We start from the raw sequence: 27,991 nt of genomic DNA, 5'->3' as shown, positions 1-27,991 counted from the left end.
GATGTATGTTCAGTTTGGCCTGTCTCATCCAAAAGACAATATTTTGAGGCTAACAAACAAAAACGGATAAATTGCAACTGAGATTGCTTCTTACAAGCTTCATTTTAGCTCACAAACAAAGAAATGTTTAAAGAAAAGTCAGTTAATGCCTCATGAGGACCTTTTTTTTTTAAATGTCAGTAAATGGAAATCATGCCAACGCACCCTAGAAAAAAAATCCTTCCCTTCTCGGCTTTTTCTGGCAGACTGTTAGGTCTTTTAAAAAGACTAAATGACACATAAAAGGTATGAATTGTAAAGCAGTGCTGCCTCATCAATCCCACAGCCTCTTTTATGGCAACAGGTGAATGGCTTACTGCCTGAAGAGTTGGCGTCACCTTTTAGAAAGGAGTCATTTGTTAAAATAAATCTCACACACAACGACAGACACACCTGCTCCCACACAATTGCTGCTGATATGTCTAGAAAATGGTGCAAATGCAAAAGACAAACATTTTAAACAAAATGTTTAAAAAATGGTTTTCATTACCCAAAGGTTTCCAGTACAGTTGTGTTGGCCGTGCTGATTCACAGGAGAGAAAGTGGCACTCTTCCCTCCCGTGTGTTCCAGTTCTCATCTCGTTCATAGATGGCTAGTCTTTGCAGCTTTTAAAAAAACAAAATGGACAATTGAGATGCTCTGAGGAACACTTACTGTTGCTCTGTGAGCTCTCTCTATCGGCCAGTCCTTGATATAGGAAGAAAGAAAAGATGTCGTACAGAGATGGCAAAAGCCGATTTGATGACTTTGTCGTTGATTGACGAGCCTACACTTCCAATGTTTTCCTGCCCAACTATTTTTGGTGTTTGTTATAACTGTGTTGAGGACAAAACCTGCTTCTCCTCTGTGCTGCCTGAAAGCACCCTTTCACCTTAAAACATAAAGAGACTAGCACCAATATGTGCACCTATTTCTTTTATCTGTGGCTTTACTGTGTCACATTATACCATGGTATGGTATGTGTATGTACAAGCTCCTATTCTCAAGAATTTACTGAGATTTTCTGTGTATAGAATGTAAATATAATACATGATATGCACAATATTGTAAGTTTACAGATAAGGAAAATTCTTCCAGTCATATAGGTATCTTTTAACGATTTTGGTACAAAAATGCCTCTGTTTTCATCCTGCTTTTTGTCTGTATCGTTGCAGACAACCCACTTCAGTGGCAGAAAAGTCTTCTGGTGACGGGAGAATCCTATATAACTCTTTTTATAGCCTAATCAAAAAGAAATGGAGGCTTAGAGCTAGATTTGAGGAGTTCACTGTCTATTCCTCTGCCTCCTGGCTGTGAGGAAAAGGCAGAGAGACAGCATGCTCCTGAGCCAGGGCAGCCAGCTCCTTGAGGAACTCACAGAAGATAACGGCGCAGTAGACGGCGTTCTTCACCCGTAGTGCCTCGGCTTGCTTCTCCAGGCCGGATCCCCCTCCGCCTCCACCGCCTCTGAACAGAGCGCTGTGCAGGGATTGGCCACCGTCCCGCACGTGTGCGAGGGCCAGCTGGGCGGCGTGTCGAGCACGGGTCGGGCTGTTGGTGTGGCGAAGGATCAGGTCTCCGAGAGATGGCTTACGACTTTTCACTGGAACAAGAAAACAGTGGGTTTACTACGGATTTATGATGAGAGAAACTTGAGATCAAATTAGTTTGCACATTTTGCACATCCCCGTCCCAATGCCCACAGACCCCACCCACACAGTACTTATTAGATCAAAGAAGCACTCTGCTACAGAAGCAACTTTTGTTTTGGATTTCAGTGCAGCATGTTTACTCAGGTGCTGTTGCTGCAAACCTATAAGTGCATGTAGCTTGCTTGGCCTGCCATGTCTTCAGCAAAAATGAGGAGACTCTTTTCTCTGGAGGAGGCTAGGACTGCTGTCCTGCAGTCCTCTGAAGATGCGGAGGGGATGATCAGCAGGACTGACACAGGCAGTGAGGAGACAATTTGAACAAGATGAATCTTCCAGCTCCAGCTCAAGGGAAGACATGGAGGAGGAGGAGGCCGTTGCTGATGTGGGCTCCCACCCCTGAAGAGACTGTAGTTGTGTGTCATTCATGAATGTTTCATTCACTTTGAACTAATTTTTAATATAACTGGGGAGTAATGAGAAGTCTCAGTGAGTAATTTGGTCATTTTCACGCAGTACGTTCCCACGTCCCCTGACAGCAGCATCAGCTCAGTCAGGACAGGAAACAAAAATGATTAGTTTGCGACTCAACTATGCGTCTTCAAGTTTGAATCTCATTCATTTGTCACGTGACAGCTACCTAGTCACTGTAGAGGATCTAAATGATTTGTTCACAATACATAACAATGCTGCGCCGACAAGCATCCCAGTGGTCCTAGTACTGTACAATACCTGGTTTTCACATGGTTTGAATTGGTTGTGACATTTGTGTATTATACTTTGTCAACTGAAGCAACAGTGTTGCCTTCAGTGATTGAGAACCACGCTCTTTTCTTACATTGGTCTCAAGAGGGCTACCGCGCTGCACTAGTTAAAATGAACAAAATGACTTGAAAAAAGATTAGTTCAGTATACCGTCCGAGAGTCAGTGATCTGAGCCCAGCGCATCAACAGAGAGAAGGGATGGCTGCCATCCAGGGTTTGAAGGATTTGTGGAGCACCCGCCTCCCCCTCCTTTTCAATCCCAATCCCTAGATGCCTCAATGATGGCCTGAAGAGACAGCACACCATGTACACCAGCAGCAGCCACACTGATGACACAAGTCCAAGGCCAAGAAACAGAGAAAAAGACCCCACACTGGGTCCTGACCACTGGTCCTGACCACTGGGTTCAGACCTTTCGCTGTTGTGTGCAAAATGTGCATTGCTTGCACCTCTTCAAGGGCCCGCTACTGGCAAGAGGCAAAATGCCAAATGCAGCAAGTATTCATGCAAAGTACATATGAAAATGATCTGCAGCTCTAGCTCCACTTAACCCTGTCACTGACACAGACGCAAATTGTTTCATATTTTGTGTTTTTATCATTTAAAACATGTGGGTTAACATTCCTAAAAAGGGCATTAAAGGGTTAAAAAAATTTAAGAAATACATGTCAATTTTATAGTTATGATCAGGACTAATGTTAGTCAAAATATTTAATGCTCTGAAAGTGAAAAAAATATATACAATATTTTATAGCACTTTTTAAGAAGTGAACATTTTTTGCACCAAGAATAATACATTAACATTTTCTGAAGGGGTGCACAAGGGTTAAAGAAAATATTTCAACTTTAATTATATAGAAATAACTTACGCAAGTTTTTTTGTGTGGAGGTAAAGACAGCAGCTTAGCAATCTCACATTTATAGGATAGGGAAGTCATGAAAAGGCAGTCTGTACATACCAGAAAAATGCAAAACACACACACATACACACTGTTTTATATGCAGCCTTCCTGTTTCCATGCTCACCTAGGGAATCAGAGCGCCTCAGGGTAGGAACTCCCGCAGGACAGTCAGCCCAGTCCACTTTGCCTCGGGCCACCAGGTACTGCTGGGCTTTCTTCAGCATGGCCGGGAAGTCTTCGTGAGAGGCTGCAAACGCCTCGATACGGTTCTTCACAGAACCGAGAACCTGAGGTGAGGTGAGGGAAAAAAAGTTTTGATTAATTTTCATAAGAACCTGCATTGTTTTACTTGATTACACTATTTGGTCAGGAAATTTTACTCAAGACTCATCACAGTACCCAAACTAGAGTGATTTTTTTTTTACTGTCCAATGCAGTATTAGTCATCCATTGACAGTATCTTCGGATATGGACAGAAATGGAGTATGGAAATTAAACTATGCAAATGCATTGTGGGCCTGATGCTTTTGGAACAGAGCATAGCACAGACGTGAGGTGGGCTGGAAGTGGACAAATATGCCTACAAGCAGGACACTAAAATCTGTCATCACTTCAAGTAAAAATACAGAAACTTTTCTCCAGTTTGTGACAAGAACAAGGTTTGGAAATGTACTGTAGTTAAGTTCAATAGAGAGCATGGAGAGTGTCCTCAAACTATTATATCACAATATACCTGGATCAGTGACTTGACGCTGGGCTGGAAGACCATGTTGGTGTTGAGCAGGAAGGAGCGTAGGAGCGGCTGAGGATAGCAGGCCAGCTGGGCCACGATGCCCGTGAGCAGGATGTTGACGTACAGCGAGTTCTGGAGCATGTTCTCCAGCTTGGCAAACAGAACCACCATGAACGGACCTGCAGAGGAGAAGACTGATGGATTAATAAAAGGAAAGATGGAACAACTTTACCAGAGGCATAAAAATAAAAACAATTAAGTCATCAATCTTTAACACTGCTGTAAATAGGTCAAAATAACACATGCAGTAACAGGTAAACATTAACTCGAGTCTCACCTGTGTACGGCTGAGAGGCAGGCTGATTGAGTGGTCTAGCAGGACTGCAGAGGCCGATCACAGGGCCGTCTCCCTTTGTGTCACCCGTCGGCTTCACCTCGAGGGCCGAGGACGGCTGTTGCTCCTCCTCCTGCCGCTCAGAGGACAGGGACTCTCTGGCAGTTTCCTCCTGCTGACAAGCTGCTCGGCTGCGCTCCTTCACCCGGTCCTCCAGCTCCCTCAGCTCCTGCGTGAAGGCCTCTATGCTGATGCCCTGACCGTTGGAGTCTCCGGGGAGCTGTGGCTCTCCTGGCGCCTGCTCTAGCAGCTCCTTGATAAGACTCTCTACAGATTGTTGCGTCTGGTTGGCTTCTGGAAGATCTGAGGATGCACTGTGTGTGTTTGAGGTGTCACTGGTCAGCAGTTTGGTGTCAGATGTCGGCTGGGTGACGGGGCTCTGAGAGGCAATCTGGTTAGTGCAAAGTGATTCTGCATCACTCATTTCACTGTTGCTAAAAATGGACTGTGGGAGAGCGGTGCAGCTTTGGGAGGGGCAGGTGACAAGAGATCCATTTTGATTTGCATTTTCATCCAAATACTGCTGCTGCTCCCCTAAGTCTCTCTTCACCTTCTTTACCTCCAGTCCTCTGTCGCGATTGTCTGAGCACCCGTCCCCCTGCCCCGTGGTTCCGTTATACATGGCCTGGTAGCTAACAGCGATGGCAGAGGTGGGATTATGAGGCGCTGGGGACGACGTGGGGTGGGAAGTTGACAAAGGGGTGGCTGAAGACAAAGAGGAAGAAGAGGGGACCAGTTGAGGTACAGGCTTTGGCAGGAGCTCCTCTCTCTGCAGGCTGCGTTTCTTCGACCGCGGTGTAAGGCTGATGCAGTTGTTTTTGCCGATCGTAACGTCCCACTCGCCACTGTCCCGCTCTGAGCTGCTCCACTCGGATCGTGCTGCAGCTACAATGGCCGCCCTCTGCTGGCCTGGAGGGGTGTTACTGCTTCCTCCCTGCTGCAAAGAAAAGTGCTCAGGGAACATAGCCATGGAGGGGTTGGAGGTAGGGGGAGGCGGGGGTGGAGGTGCCGAGTTCGGGGAGGGGTTTTCTCCATCATAGGGCGCCGACCAGTTTCGGCAGGCCCAGGAGCAAATCTCGATGCCCCGCCGGGCGTCTTTGAGGTACTCCAGGTAACCCGAATCCCAGTCCAGACACTCTGTGTTAGTCTGCTGCTGGTGCATCGGGCTGTCAGGGGACAGAGGGTGGGAACTGGAAGGACCCGACTGCAGCGGCTCCATGCTGGTGGGGGTAGAGGGACCCCCTCCTCCTGATCCACCCCCACTGCTCGATTGGCGGATGAAAAAGGCTAAGCGGGATGGAGTGCTGGGTCTGGGAGGAGCTGGAGACTCTGTGGTGGGACTGTTCAATACTGCAGGAGGACACAAAACAGATGCAAACAGTTAAGAGTCTAACCACTGACAAATTCACATCATATAAAGATTTATGTCTTGATTTGACATAATTATGTGTAGAAATTTGGTCCTGCACTTAAATTAATATTAATAAACTTGAATTACTTAATTTGCCATCCTTTTCACACAGGTGTGTGTTGCTCACCTTTGCCCCAGAATGCACTGTCCTCGTCCCGCTCAGCAGAGGATGATGCATTCATCCGGCAGCACTCGGGGATCAGCGACAGGAACTTATTTGCAGACTTTCCGTACAGGTCAGTCTCCCTGATAGCACGACGCTGACTCAGCATTACATGTGTACAGGGCAGTAGATACCTGGCAGCACAACACAAACATATGCACAAACCATTTGTCAATTTAGGCATTTTCGACCCCACATTTTCTTTGGAAATGTTTGCATTGATATCTTGCTGTGAAAGCTGGTTAACATGATTTTTCTGTTTTACAGAAGGAACTTGAATTGTATAATCTTATTCTTGTTGGGGAATTTAAGTCATATTGTCTGTTTCTATTTTGTAACAATGTTCATGCTCGCTTCTTAGCCCCGCCCAGATTTTAATGTCAATGAGACTATAACCTGGTTAAAATATAATATATATAAAGATTCTCAATCATCCTGGTGATAAAATATCTAGAAGTCTAAAGTCAAATGCAACCACATGTGCAGTTTTGTTTAATTTTTTACATTCTGAAAGAAGGACAAACATCTCAGTGACAGTGTGTTGCTTTGCCAATATGCAAATGTATTTCTCAGTAAAATAAGTGTTCGTTAAAGGGCCAGGTAGTACAAATAAAAATAGATGCTGAAGGGACAGAAATACTAAAATGAGAGACAGAGAGACTTTGTGACACATAAATTTATCTTCAGTAATCTGAACAGTGTGGAGAAAAAAGATGTACAACCATATGTTTTGCACATTAAATAAAACATTATAACACTTTGCTTCCAAAGTGTTGTGATATGTGCAGACTTACCTGAGAACGAGCTGCAGCATGACGTCTTCACAGTTCAGTGACAGAAGAGTCCTAAAGAGGCTCAATGATACCATGCAGAGCTGCAACACACAGTTGAGTAGTTAGAACATGGTTATTATCTGTAGAGATAATGTATATTAATGCCAATTTGCATATGATATGGTCAAAAATATGTTAATTTGGGGGTCTTCATTTTGTATTTTTTATATTTTCCAGGTAATTTCAACAATTTTCTGAGACGTACATTCAGTCAAATAAAAATGTTATCATGGGAGTGAACAGAACTACAAAATAAAACTGAAGCAGTCAAAATCAAAAGTTTTTCTTCTTCCCATTGATGCCCTCTAAAACAAAAACAAAGTTTAAGATTATTTTCACGTTCTGCTGTGGAATTTTTTTTACCAAATACAAACAATGTGGAATAAAACAGCCGATAGACGTGGCAGGCTTTATGACACATACTCTTTATGTTTGTTCTGAAAAACAGATACTTCAGTATTCTGCCGAATTCACTTTCAATCAATTCTTGTTCTCAGCCCACGCAGCACCCACACAACTGAGTTCATATAAGGGCCTCAAGGCTCTATCACACACACACACACACATATATATATTTATACCCTTGAATTGCTGCTTATGCGTGTGAGCAGTGTTTCCAGGATTGTGTCGTTGTCGTGGCGATGCAGCAGGATGAAGCGCAGGAAGGTTTTAAGGAGGGATGTCTCCGACACACTGCGCAGGAAAAGGTCCAGGTAGGCGGTGCTGGCAATCATCTCGTCCACCGACGACTACAAACACACACACACACACAAATTTGTATCAAAGAGGGCAACACGACTAATAAGATGAAGGCTTAGATTTAAAACCAGCAATGAGACAATTTAAAAAAAAATTATAAAGTCATAGTTTGCTTTGACTCACGCTCTGACTCATCTGCTAAAGAAAGGCCAGCAAAAAGTTCACACAGCTGTCCTGCTAATTCACTTAAAATACATGATAAATAAAGCCATAAAAAGGGTCAATTTTCATCTGTGTGGTCCACCATACATAAGATTTTACTTACAAGTAACCATGATCCTCCTTCCATCTCCCTCCCCTTTCCTACCTTGTGCAGTGCAGGGCCCATGACAGGTACAAGGAAGCCGTTATGGAGGTAGTCCAGGAGCTGGGAGCGGACCAAGGGATGAGCGACCTGCACCACAGCGTTGCAGAACTCCAGAGAGTTCATGAACAACACAAGCGATGACACAACCATCCAGTCCTCCCGCCGCAGGGCATGCCAGTCGTCTCCTCGCACCTCAATCTTTCTGGGCAGGGAGGAGTAGAGAGCACTGAGGCCCGTAGCCAACACCTGATAGAGAGACAGAGAGGCTAGAGGTAAGACAGCTGTGGGTCAGAAGGTGACTGAGGTGTCGGAGAGCCCTCAGGTAAAAATATGTGTGTTGTGGGTTGTTTCTACAGATTTTCACAAAAGATACTTGATTTTTAACAATGGAAACAAAAACAAAAAAAATTAAATTGAAAAAAATCAGGTCAATGTAATATATTCATACTATGCAGCAATTGTCACTTGCTGTTTGTAAACACAAAATTCAAACTTAGCCCCTCCTTGGCTCAACAAAGGTGAAAGCAAATCCCATATTTCCTTCTTTTAGAACAAGCCTTGTCTGAGCTTTTACCTCACTGTATTAGTGTTTTTTGCACTGTTTATGCTATTTTTATACTTCCTACCCAAAGGGTGATGCCTATAAATCTCCTGAACACAGCAAAATGAAAATACGAGTAAATATAAGCAGAAGACAGAATCTCTGCAGATACAGACACCACCACAGAATTTGACCAGACAATCACTGAAATAATTTTTCGAGCTAAATATTTTGGGGTTTTTTCAAGATGTCACAGTGGGCTTTCAGTAATTGAGAGTGATAATTTCTTACCATTTTGTGACATTTTATACACTAAATGATAAATAAATTAATCAAGAAAATAATAAGCAGGTTAATGTAATAGTATGTTGTAGCCCTATAATAAGTCCTGCCTGAAAACAGACAATACCACTGCCTTACTCTCTCTGTTTTAATCACAGAGAGGCATATTTATAATGTACATAGCACATGGCAGTGTTCTCTTGGCTGAAACACATTTTGTTTTCATAACACCACTGATGAACCTATGGATATCTACAACAGCTCTTTTACCTGCAGCAGGAGTTTAATAAGCGGAATCACCACCAAGTATGTACAAATGCCCTTATGTAACTTAATGTTATGACAACAGCAGGTGACATTTGCTTGCTGGAACAGCGGAAATGTATATTGGGGAAACTTAAACCTGTGAATTCAACTAAGGAAATGCAAATAATTCATTGATCAAAACTCATCAAAAAAGAGCTTGTACCGAGATTGAAGGAGGGGAAAAGAGGAGTGTGTTTGTGATAAAATAAGGGGGGTGTTTGCTATTTGTAGCAGGGTCTATGACAACTGTAACCAAGTGGCAGAAAATAATGCGACTCAGGCAGAGAGGAGCATGCGGTCCTTGATGCCACCTCCACTGGTCCTTGTATCCTGTAAGTAGGTCAGACTGCTGGAACGAGGACGAGCAGAAAATAGCTGAGCCAGCTCTTTAACACCAGAGTGAACAGGCAGAGGAAAAGATAACAGTACTGACCACAGCATTTAAATCTGGTGAACAGACATAATCATCACGCTACACCATTCACTCTCCCAGTGCAGTTTTGGAGCTAAAATGGTGAGCAATGGTGATGGTGTAAAATTATGCACAAACAAACCGTAACCTCACACAGAGCCACTATCAAAATTATTTCCAGACAGTAAGTACAGTCTTATTTAGTAGAAATATATTTGAGTGCAATCAGCATAAAATGGCTCTTTAGTAACACCTAGTGGCAGCTGGAAGAAACTACAACAACACAAAGCAACCAGGCTTCTTTCTGATCATTTACAGACTAAATGAATACCACAACAGATAAGTGGTTTCAGTGTTTTCTCTAAAAATAAAATTTCATTAATTAAAATCAAGATCACTAATTAATGAAAGACATTTTTTGTTTTGTATCTGTATCGTTAATTTTGGTTAACTATCATTGGTGGTTGGTTTGGTTTGGTTTGATGTGTATAAAGCAGTATTAAGGAGACGTGTGATACAAAGGATTTTCAATTTATCCGTTTGTTTTAAACATTGAAGACATGTGATGTTGGATGAGCTGGTTATTTTTTAAGACGTCTACAGGAAGCCCTCTAACTTGTGGCAGAGCTGATAGGATGTAGATTAGGATGAATGTCCATCAGAGTGCAAAGTCACATCCTTCCGCTTCCATTATCACACACCATCACTGATGCATTACAATTACACAGCACACGCACCCACACACACACATAGCCCTTAAAGGAGTGTTGACACTAAGCCAGTATTCTACATTATAAGCTGTCCCCAACTATCACATCACTAAAGAGTCATATTCATATTCATGTGTATAAATGTCTGATGGCCCTTTTCTGCAAGAGCTAAGCTATAAATAATAGAGTTGAGTTTGACATAATATTTTTACATTGATTTACATTTTAAAATGTTTCCCTTAGTGGGATGTTTTACTTCGTAAACGGAAAACTTGATAATTAATAAACTGTCAAACCCAAATAATTGGATATCTGCCCTACTTTGTGATCTATTAACAATTCAACAAGTTAATTAATGAATGAATGTTTGATTAAAGACACTCTACCATGCTGGCTTTGAAGAGCTTTTGATTATGCTTGATTTTCCCCCTGTAGCTTCAGCTTTCCAAAGCATGCCAAATTATCCAAACCACATTAAAAAAATCAAGCAGCAATAATATATCATTTAACTTTACTTTAATACATTTAGAAACTGGTCCTGATGGATTAGCTGTGTAACCTGCCTATTAATAATTTGCCATTACCTTTGTTGTTAAACACTTTGTGTACTTGTAAATAAGGATGTTGGCAAATTTGTGCAATATTATCTTGTCTTTCTTTACCATATTTCTAATGTTTCTCCTTTTCCTAATAGATTAAAACATAGACTGGAGAATATCCTGAACAAGCCTCTCTGCAGTGTGTTTGCACCTCTATCACATTTCCTTATTGTCTTTAAGGAATATATTTATCTGTACACATAAAATGAAAAACAGAAAACTTGTAATACAAAGTATACAACTTAGTTCTTGGAAATAATTATGGTCCAGTGCAGTCTTTGTAGGGTAATATTATTCACAATTTGTAAACAGTCGTCCACACAAAAACAGTTCATTGCTCAAGATCTCTTAGAGGAAAAGTGACAAACTGCCCCCAAAGACCACGAACATTAAAAAATATGTAAGAAACCTCAGGAAAGGAAGAGAAGCTGCATCAACGGAGATAGAGTAGATAAAAAAGATGCACCTTCTGTAACCACATCCTCTACTAAAGCCTGAGGTAGCGTGACACGTTCCATAACAACATATTTTACATGAGCACCCTCACTCACCGGGCAGAAGTAAGAGTTTTCAGCAATGTAACGTGCCACGGCCTCGTGGTTGGCTGAGGTCGCCATGACGAGTAGCAGTGCATCTCTGGCCTGCTGTCCGATGGCTCCGTCCCGGTGGATAAACGGCACGAGGAGGGAGAAGATGAGCAGGTTGGTGGAGCCCTGCTGAGCCGGTGCTGCTCGGAACAACATCTCTAGAACAACCGGCTGCCGGGCCATGGACACACAGATCTGATGGGGATTTACAGATATTTACAATCAAAAACAGAACTGTACTCAAGTCCAAAACACAGGAGAGAGTATAGTTACATTTTTCAATACTTTCTCCTGCCGGATTTCTAAAAGTTAGATCAAAGACTTTTTTTTAAATGCTGGTCTTAAATAAAACAAAGGCCATATATATTATATATACTATGAAAAAAAACATTTTTATATATATAAAAAAAACATCAGTGACATCATGCAATCAAACTGGCATTTAAAGGGTTAAAATCCTCAAACTCTTTCAATGTTTTATAGTTTTGAGCAGGGCGGAAGTTTTTATTGCGTTTTTTTAGTTGGACACCTAATAATTTATAGTTATTTGGCTGTCACATCTGATGATTCCAAGTTGCTGTGTCTATTTCAGTCTGTGTGAGATGGATTTGTCAGTGAGATAAAACCGTAGTGTGTGGTGTTTAATCATTCCAATAGTTTTTTTTCTGATCCAGTGACTACTTTCATCCTCATAAAAATTACTTTAAAAACAGATAGATTTTTTGGTCTGGGACAGCGACAGTCATCTTTACGCAACACTAACTAAAAAGGAAAGTCTGTTAAACAGTGCAGTGAATAAGAATTATTCTATTATTCAGTTCATGAGATTTTAGTGCAGAGCCCATATAAAATTCACAACTAATCCACCATTTCATCCAAATTTTACATTTTCTTTCCTTTTAACATTTATATGCATACAAATTGCAGTTGAATTAGCAAGGTAAACTTAGCTAGAAGGCCAACAATGAACAACTTTTTATGAAGATACTAGGGTGTGACTAGATCTTGTGACACGAGATCTCGCAAGATTAAAATTGACGATATTTAATCCCTCTGGGGGATTTTATTTTTTTATTTATCTTATTTTAACATTTATACATTTTAGTTTTAGTTTCAATTTGTGGAAGTTTATTAAAAGTGCATGCTTACATTATGCATGTAAAGAGTTATAATAAAACATTTCAAAATGCATGTGCAACTCTGTTAAATAAAAGTCTGTTGGTCCAGTCATATATTTTGTCATTTTGTCAAAATCTCATCTCGTCTCGTTCTTGTGAACCCAATATCATGTCTCGTCTAGAAGACACCTCTGTGCACATTAGAGAAGTTCATATATAGACTGTAGGTGAATGTACCTGGTTGAGCAGGAGTACCAGGCTGTTTTCAAGGGCTGGAGGACAACCGAGTTCTGGATCAGCGCAGGCTCCCAGCAGCCTCAGCAGGGGGTGGAGGACGGCTGTGTGCTGCAGCAGAGGCTGCTGGGACTGACCGATGAGCATCTCAAACAGCTTAAGCAGCGCCCCCTGGCTGTCGGGGTCCAGGCCGCGGCGGAGGTGCCACTGAACCAGGTGCTCTAGAATATTCTCAGTGACCACCAGCTCCAGTATGGGGCCCATAGGTGCCACACCGACGCTTCCCTCTGGGCTCTCAGCAGGCCGCTCCTCTGCAAGCAGACACAACATCTGGTCGGTGTGATTCCTCACTGCGGTCAGATCATCGCTGGAGGAAGAGGGTTCCTGCTGCTCCAACACCCAAGATACCTAAAAAAAAAAGGTACAGTGTTTTAGTGTAATGTGTAACTTTGCTGTCCTTGTACGAGGAGTTAACAAATAACAAAAGTCTGATCTCAAACATATTTCAATGCAGTTCTGAACAAGTTGGAAATTCAGACTGCACACGGCAGCTGGGTCGAACTGGTTAAGTTCTTTAATCTGGACATTTTGACATCACAGGAGGAAAAGTGGAGATGTAAATAAAGACAGTAATGATCACTGAATTCCAACTAGCTGCTTTAGTTTTACAGCATCATCTGTGGCTGTGTCCAAACCACTATATTTACTATCTGCAATTCTATTGAAGTCTCAAGTGTCTGAGTGTGACATCTATACTCTGTGTAGTGGCCTTGCAAATCCAAAGAGTGGAAGGAAAAGAGATCAATGTGCATGGTATGTAAAACTTTCAGCTAACAGCCCCATAATGCAATGTGGAGCATTCATAATTATATATATATATATATATATATATATATATATATATATATATATATATATAGCAACACTAAAGATGTCAGTGATGACGAAAATGATTCATAAGTGTCCGAAATCTCACTGCTCACTGAAGAGTACACTAATAACTGTTTGGGAGGTATTTTGTAAACAGCAAATGTCATTGCATACTGGGACTCTTTATTAGAATGTAGACCTAATGAATGTCATCAGTAACGACTGTGCTTTGCCTTTTGTCACGGGTGAAAGATAGGACTGTATAGACTGAAGTCGTAAAAAATCTTTTGCCCCCTTTGATGTGTTCAAAAATATGCTGGCTGCATTTTCTACTATCAAAAATATAACAAGAAATGTATTTTATTTATGGAGGCTTACTTTCAATTTCTACAAAACACTTTTTTTCCTACGGATAAAACTTTGCAAAATTTTGTGACCATAGTTTAAAAGAACAAACTGAGAAATGAGAGGTTTTGCAACATTTATCATGAGGTCTACCAGTCAGCGTGACTATAGCAATGATGATTTGCAGAGCTGCAAGCAGCTCAGACGGATAAGAAATGTACTTCTTTGTGCTTAAGCAGTGTCAAGTTTGTGGTTGGTTAATGTGTGAGCTGGAGGCTAGAACCAATGTGGTGTATGTTACACAACACATATGTATTTGTAAAACACACCACTACCACTAAACCACTTGTTAAATTTGTTATTTTCTCATACCCACTTACATCTTAATGAATCCTCAACATACATCTATCTACCAGTCTCTTACAAACTATGAAAAAAATGGAGAATTGACATTTCAAAACAGGGTGCACCAGTTTCCCTCCACCCCTGACATGCATGTTAGGTACAGTACTAGGAATCATGTAGCAGTATGTCTGATGTTCCAATTCAGTTGCAACATATCCAGACTACTTTCTGCTTCTTCTATAATGAATTTGTACTTAAAAGCTTCCATGCAAAATGTAAGGCATGAAAAGAGTACACTTGCAAAGCTCACACGCACGCACACATGCATGCACGCATACTCTCCATGAGCCTCCCATAACAAGCCAATAAGTATTGCTCAGATGTCTAATATTGCCTCTGAGAAAATTCAACAGTCAGGCAGTGGCAAGGCTCTGTAACCTATAAAACGTTCAGTCAGTGATTGGATAGATGCCAGTCACACAGTTTAAGTGGACTGACCACTCTCATCAGCACTGACAGAGCCAAGTCAATGTGTGAACATCCACACTTAGTGTCTAGATACATAATCATTCACTAAGACAAAGAATGAGCCTTAAAACTCTCACTGGTCTCACTTTTATTTGAAAAAAAAAAAAAAACGGCAAAAGTGAACATAAACATTAACAGCTTCGACTCAACAGCTTCAATGAAAATGTTGTTTTTTGGGTTCTATCTTAACCCGTCCCTGTTAACCCGTAAATATTAACTCTAAATTCTGAATTTTATACATTCTTTTTTAAAACTGACATGTTACACATTTGCTAAGCTCAGTGCGGATTTTCTGCCATTTTATGTTTGACCTAATTGTTAACTGAATATCTTTCGAGAGAGCAGCCATTTACTCGGAGCTTGGGGACATTTTTCAATGTTTTCTTATATTAAATAGATGAACGATTAGACAAAACGAGAAAATAATTGAAAATCCCTGCTTAAACTTGTTTAGGTTGGCAACTAACAAAGTTTAGTGGGCCACCTCTGACAAATGTCAGTGAGTGAACATGAGCCCACTTATATTTTGTTTACATTTTGGCACCATTAATCATTAATCACCAAATATCACTGGATTATTTAAAAGAAAACTTGATGATTCATGCAAGTTCAGGAGGAGCACCTCTTTTCTATGATTCTAGGTGGATTTTTAGACATTTCTTTGTCAAGACATCATGATATCCACGGAAAATGTAAGTCACGCTGAATCTTAAATGTGTGTATCTTGTCTTCAGATGTGACTGACTTATGACTCAGAGAGGGAGGAGTGAGAAGTGGACAACTCAGACAAGGGAGGTAGCCTTTCAGAATGAAAAAATCTCTGGGTGAAACGGTTATTCTGCTTCGTTATAACCTGTGTCTTAATTTTGTTCTTTTGGTCATTACTTCCAACACTAAGGAAAAAAATCACTCAATTCACTCGAGGGAAACCACTAAACTACTTAAGCAGTTTTAAATATGTAGTTTGGATAAGATGGTAACTGCTGACTGATGTTTTAAAACTCTTCTGATGGACCTGTGGTACTTGTAAAAAGATGAAAGGTTGAGACCAGAAAGCACAATATGTTATGATCCAAGCAGAATATGTAATTTCATCAGAATTTAAGAAAATAGGTGTGTCTCCAGTTCACCTGTCTCCAGTGGTTCTCAAAAACCATGAGGCAGGTCTCTGGGTCAGCAGTGCAGGGGCTGGAGGGGACGGCGCTCCTGCCGGACCGACTCCCAGGGCCCCGCGGGTTCAACCTGCTCAGCCAGCTCATACTGGACCCAGTGAGAGGCAGGTCAAAGGTTACAAGAACTCAAAGACAAGAGAAGGAGTACCAGTAAAAAGGAGAAAGAAAAGGGCAGAATATAAAAGCAACAGAAGCCAAAAAGAAATTAAGGGAAGAAAAGGAAAAGATGTGGAAAGGAGGAGGAGGAGGGAGATGGGGAGAAGAGGGGGAGAAGGGGAGGGGAAAGCGTATCCGAAGAGAGATAAAGAGGGGAAGGAGGTCTGCTGCAAACGCGCTGTCACTTCCAGTCAGTGCACATCTAGTAAGAGCGTTCTGCTGCTTTAGAATCTGTGTGACCCTGTCCGCCCTGTAGACACTGTCATCCAGTCTGAAGCCAACACCACTCCATAGCCAGTCAGGACGGCCACTCTGTTGGGGAAACAAACACAAAACATATCAGCATTTAAAGTGTACACAACAACAATAATACAAACCTTCTTAAAACTTGCAAAATATAAATATGTATTGTGCCTTTTCCAAGTATTTATTACTTTAATACTTATCTGTATTGTCATTAATGTGGCTCTGAAAATGTAAAGTAACAGCCAGCCTTTATATTTATGGTAGCTGCGGTGCATTTTGAGCTTACAGTTGGTAACAGGGTTAGGGAATGGTAAGGCTAAAACTGATCAGAATCTGGATTAGTCTGAGCTAGTTCAGTGTGTCAGCCTGAAATTATAAGATACATGTCTGCAAACTATACACTGTGAAAACATTTTCTCAAAACTTTACAGGGAACATTTTGTAGGTAAAATATCCAGATATCCGTTTTGTCTAATCCAGTGAATTTAACATCAAGTATATGTCTATAAAACCAAGATACTTAATCCCATAGATGCAAAGAAAATTTGAATCTAGTCTTTCCAAAAAGCAGTCCTGCTCATACAGTTGCATCAAAGCATAAAATGGTTTCATACAGCCAGACATATGGAAGTGACAGCAAGTGCAAAATGCATACAAAACACCAATCATATCATTTGTGGTAAGGAACGTCTGTTTTTCCTAAACAAACACACAAGTCAGCCTCTACAGTATGTTGTTACCAGGGAAACCATTCAGTCCGTCTGTGAAAGAGCTACATCCAGTCCACCTTCGACTCAACATGGAAATAACTGTCAGTCCTGTATTATTGACGGCAAATGTCAAGCATCCTCCTTGCGTCAAAGTTAACCACAGATAATAATTAAAGATTTAAAAAATCCAAAATGAATGCAAGATTTCCTTAAACGATTTTTGCCAAACAACCATAGTAACTTCAATATTTGGATAGAAAAATATTTCCGCCCACTCAAAATTGCAGCTCCTGCTTCAAACAACCTTTCTTCAACAAACTGGCCAAAAAATAAGGGAGGTTAGACAAAGCATTTCTGCACAATTTAAAGGTTCCACTGCCCCAACAAATGCTGATAACAAGTAAAAGCACAAAATGGGCTTCGCAGAGCAGATCTTCATCCTTTTTTTTTTTTTAGAATATTAATTCACATGGCCAGAGCTACTTTCTATGCAAAGTGTGTTCTCTTTAATTCCGTTAACATCTGGTTGATCAGCTTTGCATGTTATTGCAAGGGAGCAAAGATAAAAGAGCCACATTGAACTGATGAAAGGTTTCAGTTTGGGCCACAAGACTCAATTTTATCAGTAACACATTTGCAGTCATACTGATGACAAGGCATCACAAATCTCTTATTTCAGTGCTCTCACAATTCATTAATAGAAAGGAGTGTCTCTTGTTAACATGGATTTAAGCGTTACTGTCGACTTTCTGCATTAACCAAATTACTTAATCATGGAAATATGCTGTCAAATCGAGTATCAAATACTCTAATACTGTAATGGTTTATGATTCATAGTTTTTCCATGATATGGCTAAATACATTCCTCCCGCTATCACATCCTAATAGCTCCAAAAATATCTGCCGGAAGTAGTGTATTTGGTGATTTATTGTGAGGATTATTTGAAAAAGGACTGAACAGATGGATCAACAGTGGAGAAGTGGATTATGCTGCAGGAGTGGTTTTAATGTTTGATGCCTTTTTATAGTATTGTGACCCAACATCTGCGACCCACCTTTAAGGCCAACAAATACTCCTTTGGTTAGTACAGATAGATTTCTGCAGGAGAAACCTGATATTACTGTAATACATTGCATCATTTGAGTGAAAGATCATTCATAAGATTTCTGATTCAATATGTTAATTCAATATCAGAGTTCAATATCACACTGCTATTAATAAAGTATAGATAAATACCATTCAAACAGATTTTCTTTTTCCATTTATGGCCACATGCTCAACAGTATACGAGTATGAAGTCATATGACTTGAACTTAGGCTGGACACGAGTAACAGACTTGATGACGAATGAATCAATAACGCTGCATACTTTCTTTATTGAATTCCTCAGCAGCTAGTATTGAGTATTGACGCAGCACTGAAAAAGGCAGGTAAAATGTAACGTCCAATTTAATAATTCAGTTCTAGTTCGCAGCAGGTGAGTCAAAGTATATGATACTCAGGATCTAATGTTTTCTGTAAATTGCATTTAATGAATCCATTACCAAGATGCAAAAGCAGAAAGAAACTCAACTAAGAAAGAATCAAAGCAGAGACATCTACAGCAAAATTACTATTAATGCTATTTTACGATGATAACCGTAAATGCAATTACCTTAATAGCACGTCAGCCAGACTGCCTCAGCATTAAAGACGAAACTTTCTGACCCACATAAGGAAATTCAAAATGTTTTTTATTTCCATGTCACACACACACAGAGTGACATAAAAAACACTCATAAAATGAGTTCAAAGTACACCTACAGATTCCACTAAGGGGAGGTTGCTTTCATAAAGACAAGAGAGGCAAAGGTTAGTGATTAAACACACTTATACCACAGCTCGCTTCGACTGTTCTAAACACACCTCAGTGGCTGACGGCCAAGACTCTCTCACAAGTTCAGACAGACAATGTAAAGTAGAAGTTTTTGTGACTTCCCACAGTGGAAAAAACTGACAGCCACGCCTGCTTTCTGCAGGAATTGTCCAGGTGTGCACAGGTGTGAAAACAGGCAGAGCTCCAAGGTCTCTGTCCCTCACAATTTTACTTCTGCCCCGTCTTTTTTTACTGTCTGTATCAACTCATATCTGTTGCAGCTGCCACTGTGCATGCTCACTGCGTCTGCCAATGCAAACACAGATGTGATTAGTGAAGTTGCACTTAATGTGCACTTCTAAGTCTGTAAGCTGATCTAAAAACACACCAGAAAATGTGGCTGTGCCTGTGTGCTCCTTGTAAATGCAATAATTTCCTGCCGCCAACTTACTGATCTCTTGTACCAACAAATACCTCAGCTCTGCAACCCTAACCCCTCACTATGATGAAAACCAGCTTCTCAACCTACCTTCAAAAACTCTCTTGCTTTTTGATATGGTACACAGCATAATCCAAACGTATTCTGAGAGACAAGTTTTCAGCCTTAAAAGTGAACTGATCAGGCACTACACTATAAAACAGACAGCTACACTACACTCTAAACACTTTTAAAAATATATATTGTCATTCTCTATTTGGGTGGGTATTTTCAATGAGGTACGTCAGTGAATGTTCACAAGTACAAGAAATGACTTTACTTGCATCAGTTTGCCATTTTTATCTTATAACTCAGCAGCTGTATAACAACTCTATCTGTAGAAAAATGCAGTAACTGACAATTCCTTTCATTATCAATTAATATGAGAAGAAACCCAACAAAAGGTAATTTTGGAGAAGCTAAAAACAGTGTTTTGTCAAATGTGTTGCCGATTCATTTTCGGTCTATCAAAAGTTGGGGGAAAGGACTTTGGATTGTGCTCGTCAAAACAAAACAGCAAAATTATGATTTGAAAATGGGGGAAACATGTGATCAAAGACTAAATTTAGAAAAACGTCTGACCATCAGCATTTGTTGCCTCAAGTACTTGAAAGTTTTCAATACTACAGACACATTTCAGTCAATACTCAGAGTATTGATATTCAATACGTCTACACTTGAGTGAATCCATACGTCTAACATTACCATAATCTGTCAAAGTGTTGAGCACTTGATTAGAGTGAAACTTCAGCAGTTTGTCTTTTGTCAAAAAACAGATCTACTCAATTTTAGTAGAGTTTAGACTGCAGATTATTGAAGGATGAAGTGCTTTTGCCACTGTTGAGGGTACAGATGACTGCCAAAGCCAAGTTTAAAGAAAAACAGTACCCACTAAATTGATTATGCATTCACAGATTGTATCATACCAAGTCAGCCATCAATCACTGCAGTGCTCTGGGTCATGTGTCCCCTCCAGTCTGACAGCCTGTTCTTAGCACTCAACCATCAAACAGGACGACCTTGCTTTTCAAACTGGTTGAGTAACGCTATCTTAAGAGCATTTGGGCTTTATACCTGATCCCGTAGTCATCATCCTGCGCCAGATCTCATATTAGCCAACCCAAGCGGCTTACGTTCGGCTCCGCCGGAAAAACAACAACCAATGCATTTCAATACCGAGATGATAGCAGGGCTAGTTGCAAAAATAATTAGCTTGCTTGAAATGTCAACCACTTACGCTTTTAATTCATCAAGCGTTTGTGCGCTGAAAGAGAAGGGAATAAAATAGTTGCTCACCTTTTGATATTTGTAGGAGTCTCAACTGTTGTTGTGAGGTCCTGATTTCAACGGTAACCTGCTAGCTGATTGCTAGTGAGTTAGCGCTGGTCGGCTGCTAACGGCTAGCCGCTAATGAATTCCACAATGTCAGAGCAGTAAACGGCTGAACAGCGAGCAGATAACCTGGAGACAACTGGCGAGCTAGACCATGTTGAGCCGGGCAAGCTAACAAAATAACCACTCCTTCATTCGGGCTGCTGCGCATCCTGTTAGAGACAGATAAACATCCCATTTGATGATTTCTCAAACACTCTTCCCTTTCCCGCAGCCATCTTACTTTAACTCCTCCCACACGACTTCTCTGACTCACACCCACAGCGACGCTGCTCCTCGCTGCTCCTGATTGCTCCTCTTTGCTCCTCTTTGCTCCCCTCTCCTCCTCTTTGCTCTTCGCTGCTCCTCATTGCCCCTCTTTGCTCCCCTCTCCCCCTCTCTGCTCCTCTCTGCTCTTTTTTGCTTTATGAAGAGTTTAAAGTGCCAAAATGAAGGTGCAAACGCTATGACCCACTTCGACGAACATTGATAGATGCACATGGTCACACTGTTAAAATAATCGCCTAAGTCAATTGTTGTCAAAATTGTTTGTTTTTTGCTTAAATCATCTCATGAGGACATGATGAGGCAAATGAGATGCAGGCCAGCTATGGTAAAATCGCCTACACCCTCAGTTGATCAGATCATGTGATTTTACCCCTTTAAGATCATCACTTCTTTGATTTTGTCACATTCATAGGCATCAGATAAGAACCCAGCAAAGAAGAGCTAGAGGGAGATTGTTTAGATATCAGTTTAGTTTATCAGTGTTTTATTGTTGACACTAATTTGGTAACACTTTACTCTAAGGTGTCTACATAAGAGTGACATGAGCGTGTCATAAACATGACATGGGATGTGTCATGAACATTAATGACACTTTGAATTAACATTAATGCTCATGATACTTGTCATGTCATGTTTCTGACGTTTCTGACCGGCTTGTGTGACTCTTATGTAGACCTCTTCAAAATAAAGTGTTATATATATACATATATTGCTTAAGTCACAAAGGCATGTTCAAAACAATTGCCTAAGTCATTTATTTATCTTAAGTTACATATTTCATACATAGTGTTATTACTATGTCAATAGCCATCCTTTGTTATTGTTTGTTGTCTCTCACAGAGATGTGCAAAGCAAGACCACTTTGGTTTTCTAGGCGAAGGAAGAATTCCCAGAGGACACATTATATCTGTTGTGGCTTTCTCCCATGGAGACCTGCATCACCAGGCAGTGCTCAGCCACACCTGTTTTGTTGTTAGGTGAACCACTTACAACCCTGATGCAAGTCAGCAAGGGCTGTTGTGCAAGGACGTGCAACACTCATGCAGGAGGGAAAAAGACCAAGAGCAAAGGCCATGCTCAGAAAAGTATTTAATCTTGTGTTCATCTAAGGCTTCATTTTGGACAATGGATAAAACAGAGGATGTTAGTATTAGAAGTAACCATTGGCAGAGACTGCTCAGGTGGCAACGGGGGCAGAAGGTGTCTGTGGAAGGAGAAGATGGAATCAAGGATGAAGCGAAACATAAACCTAAACTGGATCTGAAGCTGAAACTTAAGTAAGTAATTAATTAATCCTAATTATGTGAGAATATTTATTCAGACTTCAACACTGTGTTGGTGAAGAACTAAAACATTTTTTTGTGATTGCATATTCTTGTTTTTGCATCTTATTTTGTTCAGGGATTTTATAAAGCACCTACCAAATCACAGTTTAAAATGACATTAAGATGTTCAAATATAACTATGTTATAAAAAAGTATTTAAGACATCATGCTTTGACAGATTTTGACAGCATTTTTTAAATTTAGATGTAACAACCATAAACCAAAATCTATCTGATAATCCTCCAAATGTCTCATCATCCGACATCATGGTGACTGATCATTCATATTTCCCTCTCCCTTCTCTTCATCATCATTTCCCTCTCAGCTGGAAAGAGTGGGTGTTAGATCCGGCAGATCAGTTTTATTACGTCTGGCTACAGGTCATGATCCTTCCCATCGTCTACAACTGGGTGATCATCATTTTGAGGTAAAAACATGGATCATGATGAATATAAATACTATCCCTGCATCTTAGCATACAACCTGTAATCATTTGACATCCAATGTCTTATTGGTAATGTTTTCTCAGGACATGCTTTGATACAATTGCACTGAGCTACCTCCCTGTGTGGCTTACACTGGACTATGTGGCAGACCTCATGTATGTAGCTGACATGATCATCACTGTTCACACAGGTAAATATTTTTTATTGTTGAAACTCTGAAATTAACATTTATTTGTAACACGTATATACACATCATATAAAATTTAAAGGAACACGCAGATAAAAAGTAATGAAGAACTTACTCTACAGAAAATATTTAAGTAATGTACTTACAGCTTTCTGGCAAGAAAGTCTGATAGTCTACTAGAATTGATGATTTTCATAACCTCATGTCACCTTTTCTAGGATACTTTTTCTGTCCTACATGAATTTAAAATTATTATTCTTTGAGTCTAAAATGTGGGCAGAAGATATTTCGAAGTTAACACATGGTATGAACTTGCGGGCATGGCAAATGGGAGAAACACTACTGTACATATTCACCGGTCTGCACAAAGCAGAAGGAAACCATGAGGCTAGTAACCTGTTTTGGTGTATGTGCCAGACAAGCAGCCAGTTCTTATAATGCATCCATGTTAAAAGTCCTGTACATGTTAGACCCATTGACCCACCTCAACCAGCTAACAATAAACATAAATATAGGTGATAATAATCTGTTTGTACCAAGAACTTAAGGTTATGTTGTTTGGGGGAGGACAGTCTTGAATAGTTAGTTTGACTAGATTATTGCACTGCTGTATGAAGTGTATTCTGGCCTTTAACAAACCTTGTTCTTCCCTCTCCAGGTCACTTGGAGCAGGGTATCCTGATCAGGGACCTAGCTCAGCTGAAGAAGCGCTACCTGCACTCTAAACAATTTTTACGTGACTTAGTTTCCTTGCTGCCCACCGACCTTCTCTACTTTGTCATTGGCATCCAAACGCCGCTGGTGCGGGTCAACCGCCTTCTGCGAATACCCCGACTCAGCGAGGCCCTGGACCGCATGGAGACGAGAACCTCCTACCCCAACACCTTCCGCATCTCCAAGCTCATGATCTACATCTTTGTGTTGATCCACTGGAACGCCTGTCTCTACTTTTCACTGTCCAACTACATTGGCTTTGGAACCGATCATTGGGTTTACCCCAACATCTCCCTCCCAGAGTACGCCTCCATGCGTCGACAGTACTTTCACTCCTTCTGGTTCTCCGCACAGATTTTCACCACTGTAGGAGACACCCCGCTGCCAAGAAGAGAAGAGCAGTACTTGTTTATGATTACAGACCTGCTCATTGCTGTGCTGGTCTTTGCATCGATTGTTGGCAATGTTGGCAATGTCATCACAAGCCTAAGAGATCGTGATAATGTCTTTTTCCCTAACCACGAGCTGGTAAGTTGATCGACCCTTGTTTCAGGAAGGAGTTTTCCTCCTGACAGTTTTTGTAATATATGTTGTTCAGGTAATATGTTAATGTAATATATTAATGTTTCAGGTGAAGGCTTACCTGCGCAGCCATCATATTAGCAAGGAGCTTCGTCAGCGAATCGACAACTGGTACCAGCATCTTCACATCAACAAGAAGATCATGAGAGAGAATGAAATCCTGCAGCAGCTGCCCTTACACTTGAGGACAGAGATTGCTGTCAGCGTTCACCTTCCCACACTCTCCAAAGTCACCATCTTCCAGAGCTGTGAGAAAAGTCTGCTGGAGGAGCTGGTGCTTAAACTAACACCTCAGGTCAGGAGGGAAAAGGGATGGCTGTTAAAGGGTCCAGGTGGCTTAAGTCAAGTCAAGTGAAGTCAATTTTATTTATATAGCCCAAAATCACAAATCACAGATTTGCCTCAAAGGGCTTTACAGACTGTACATGGTACGACACCCTCTGTCCTTAGACCCTCACAGCGGCCAGGGAAAAACTCCTCAAAAAAAAAACCCTTTTAGCAGGGGAAAAAGAAGAAACCTCAGGGAGAGCGACAGAGGAGGGATCCATCTCCCAGGACGGACAGACATGCAATAGATGTCGTTGTACAGGGCAAATCAACAGAGTAGAATAGAGTAGATAGAGGTTGAAGGGGGAGAGGGAGGGAGGATAGAGAGACGGTTGAGAGACAGAGAGGAGCAGGAGTTCTGGGAGGGGCACAGCAGCAGGTGATGAAGCGCCACCATTGGCCAGTAGTGATGGTGAGTGGACCAGGAGAGGAACATTCCCATCTGGGGCCGAACCAGATCCATGGCAGTGAGACCAGCAGGAGTGATGCCGAGCAGGACAACAGCTCGACACCCTGTGAAAGAGAGAGCAAAGAAAAGTGCGAGTGCCCTGGGAATACATACGTTAATACACAGGACAAGATGTTACTATCCGTTGTGCCATAATCCAAGGGAGTGGAATCACCCTTGTACACACCACTGCAAGCACCAAGCGGCCCTCCCCAACGACTAAGGCTGTGTCGAGCCTCACTGGCGCCATTAATGTGCGCTCAGTGTCGTTGGTTCCACATGGCATTCTTAGCTAAAACATTAGAACCAAGCGGCCCTCCCCAACGACTAAGGCATGTCGAGCCTCACTGGCACCGTTAATACACACTCAGTGCCGTTGGTTCTGCATGGTTTCACACGGCATTCTTAGCTAAAACATGACAAGTTAGCAAAAACATCAGAAGCCCAGCCCTAACTATAGGCTTTGTCAAAGAGGAAAGTTTTAAGTTTACTCTTAAATATAGCGAGGGTGTCTGCCTCCCGTACTGAGACTGGGAGGTGATTCCACAGGATAGAAGCTTGATAACTGAAGGCTCTGGCTCCCAATCTACTTTTAAGGACTTTCAGAACCACAAGTAACCTAGAATTTTGCGAGCATAGTGCTCAAGAAGGGTAATATGGCATTATGAGGTCTTTAAGATATGACGGTGCCTGACCATTTAGAGCTTTGTAAGTAAGAAGAAGGATTTTAAACTCAATTCTGGATTTTACAGGGAGCCAGTGCTAGAACAGGAGAAATATGATCTCTTTTCTTGGTTCTTGTCAGTACACAAGCCGCAGCATTCTGGACTAACTGAAGAGTTTTAAGGGACTTATTGGAGCAGCCTGACAGTAAGGAATTACAGTTATCTAACCTTGAAGTAACAAAAGCATGAACTCATTTTTCTGCATCCTTTTGGGACAGGAGTTAAGGCAGACATTGGGGTTGTTGTATGCATTCAGATCAAAAATAGCACTGCATTCAAGAAATACAAGGGGCTGCAGTGGCGAGGGTATACAGCCATGTACTTAGTAATGTGCTGCCCACTCCTCCTAGCATGATGTGTGTTCACTGGTGTGTAAAGGATGGGTTAAATGAAGAGGTTGAAAACGTCCCCATTGTGGGACCAATAATGGAATATCTTAATCTTAATGATATGAGGATACATTGAAACTTCAAATCAATTAAACTCGGTTTCTTTGCCTAGGTTAATATCCAATAAATCTGAAATGCTTTCAGAAAATAATTCTTTATGGGTAAAAAACGTTTCTCATGCCTATTGTCTCGCAGGTGTTCAGTCCAGGAGAGTACGTCTGCAGAAAAGGAGATGTAGGCCATGAAATGTACATAATCAAAGAGGGGAAACTTGCAGTTGTGGCAGATGACGGGGTCACACAGTTTGCTGTGCTGACTGAATCAAATTTCTTTGGGGAAATTAGTATCCTCAATATTAAAGGTATGTCAAGTACTTTACACATGTTTATAAAGAATGTATTACAATATTTCATTTAAATTTTACTTACAAGCACCTGTCAATACTGAAGCCACTTTTTCAAAACATACAGTCTGCATTACAAACATGCATTTTTGCCAAACAGTCACCTGGGGGCATTACATAAATGTGGGTGTTTATTTCACTGCACTTAATATATTTGCATCTGTAGATTTCTAAATTCATGAAAAGGTACCAACAGATAATATAAACTTTCAGAAAATGTTTAATACAGAAGATTGTTGTTTTTTCATATAAATAATTTACATGTTAATAATCATGGTGATATCTTTTATTTATTTATTACATTATTCACTTGGAGAGTTTCAGTGTATTGTTTTCAGCAAACATGAATGTTTCATTTTCTCCTTAAAGGAATTACAATCTGTTTCTTCAGGTAACAAGTCAGGCAATCGCCGAACTGCCAACATCCGAAGCATTGGCTACTCCGACCTGTTCAGCTTGTCCAAAGAAGACCTGACAGATGTGCTGTCAGAGTTCCCTGCCGCCAAACGTCACCTGGAGGAGAAAGGCAGACAGATCCTCACTAAGATGGGCATGTTGGAGGAAAGTGGGGAGGCAGAGGAGGGGGAGGCAGAGAAAGTCGAAACCAAGATACAGAGGCTGGAGAGCAACTTGGAAGTCCTGCAAACGAAGCTAGCTCGTCTAATGGTGGAATTAGAGTCGAGCAACCGCAAGATGCAGGCCAGGGTGGAGCAGCTGGAGTGTGAGGTGGCAGCACTGGAGACTCAGCTGCCAGATGATGGGGAGGAAGGAGAAATAGGTGAGGGAAGAGGTGAAGGGGTGGGAGGAGAGGTTGGATGGGAGAGAGAAGAGGCAGAGGGAGAGGAAGAGGAGGGCTCAGATGGAAAGGTAAAAAAACAAGGACAGGGAGAAGATGGTAATGATGTGACCAAAGAGGGAGATGGAGAGAGCACTAAAAGTACAAAGGAAGACATTGAAAGGATGATGGGGGGAGATAAATCTGGGCAGAAAGACCCAGACGACCGAGAAAAGAAAAAAGAAGATGATGGGGAGAAAAACAAAGACAAGACAGGAGATGACCGGCCTGGTAAAGGAGATGGAGCTGAGATTGAACCTGAAGATGAGAAAAGTGGAGAGAGAGGATCTAAAGAAGAAAATGAAAAGACTGATGAAGGCTCAGAAAATATAGAAAATGAGCAGAAAGAGGAGGAACAGAAAAAAATGAATGAAAAGGCAAAATAAATGAAAAAGAAAACTATTTAAAAAAATATAAAAGTATGTATTTTGTCTGTAGATGTTTGTCTGTTTTATATTAATAAAAAAATTAAAACCTCAACATCTCGACACTTTCTGCAGTACAACGTTGTACCCCTAGAT

At 41.1% G+C, this 27,991-nt stretch overlaps 2 protein-coding genes across 2 annotated transcripts; one reads left to right on the top strand and one right to left on the bottom strand.

Moving 5' to 3' along the window:
* Positions 1 to 966: 966 nt before the first annotated feature.
* Positions 967 to 21,135, bottom strand: fhip1b (FHF complex subunit HOOK interacting protein 1B). Its single transcript, XM_059342521.1, has 13 exons — positions 21,079 to 21,135; positions 20,727 to 20,974; positions 15,943 to 16,452; positions 12,728 to 13,132; positions 11,337 to 11,567; positions 7,936 to 8,181; positions 7,451 to 7,618; positions 6,831 to 6,910; positions 6,001 to 6,170; positions 4,406 to 5,812; positions 4,069 to 4,247; positions 3,460 to 3,622; positions 967 to 1,622 (listed from the first exon to the last, which is right to left on the bottom strand). Exons 3-13 carry the CDS (start codon positions 16,069 to 16,071, stop codon positions 1,312 to 1,314), a joined length of 3,489 nt encoding a protein of 1,162 aa, XP_059198504.1. The 5' UTR covers positions 16,072 to 16,452; positions 20,727 to 20,974; positions 21,079 to 21,135; the 3' UTR covers positions 967 to 1,311.
* A 1,079-nt stretch (positions 21,136 to 22,214) lies between these two features.
* Positions 22,215 to 27,934, top strand: cnga4 (cyclic nucleotide gated channel subunit alpha 4). Its single transcript, XM_059342522.1, has 7 exons — positions 22,215 to 22,366; positions 22,740 to 22,841; positions 22,944 to 23,050; positions 23,706 to 24,289; positions 24,393 to 24,638; positions 26,428 to 26,593; positions 27,027 to 27,934. Exons 1-7 carry the CDS (start codon positions 22,215 to 22,217, stop codon positions 27,854 to 27,856), a joined length of 2,187 nt encoding a protein of 728 aa, XP_059198505.1. The 3' UTR covers positions 27,857 to 27,934.
* Positions 27,935 to 27,991: the final 57 nt, after the last annotated feature.

The sequence above is a fragment of the Centropristis striata genome, chromosome 10, assembly GCF_030273125.1.
Source record: "Centropristis striata isolate RG_2023a ecotype Rhode Island chromosome 10, C.striata_1.0, whole genome shotgun sequence".
Taxonomy (NCBI): domain Eukaryota; kingdom Metazoa; phylum Chordata; class Actinopteri; order Perciformes; family Serranidae; genus Centropristis; species Centropristis striata.
Note: the sequence above shows the minus strand (reverse complement) of the source record. Positions and strands in the feature narration are given on the sequence as shown.

Bases quoted from the DNA above. Each gene is read 5' to 3' on its own strand.
- fhip1b (XM_059342521.1), bottom strand. From the start codon at position 16,071: ATGAGCTGGCTGAGCAGGTTGAACCCGCGGGGCCCTGGGAGTCGGTCC. The intron at 6,911-7,450 runs GTATAAATATAT...TGTGTGTTGCAG, and splicing joins GCATAAGCAGCAATTCAAGG to CTCTGCATGGTATCATTGAG. The intron at 3,623-4,068 runs GTATATTGTGAT...ACCTCACCTCAG, and splicing joins GCGTCAAGTCACTGATCCAG to GTTCTCGGTTCTGTGAAGAA.
- cnga4 (XM_059342522.1), top strand. From the start codon at position 22,215: ATGGATAAAACAGAGGATGTTAGTATTAGAAGTAACCATTGGCAGAGA. The intron at 22,367-22,739 runs GTAAGTAATTAA...TTTCCCTCTCAG, and splicing joins GATCTGAAGCTGAAACTTAA to CTGGAAAGAGTGGGTGTTAG. The intron at 24,639-26,427 runs GTCAGGAGGGAA...ATTGTCTCGCAG, and splicing joins TGCTTAAACTAACACCTCAG to GTGTTCAGTCCAGGAGAGTA.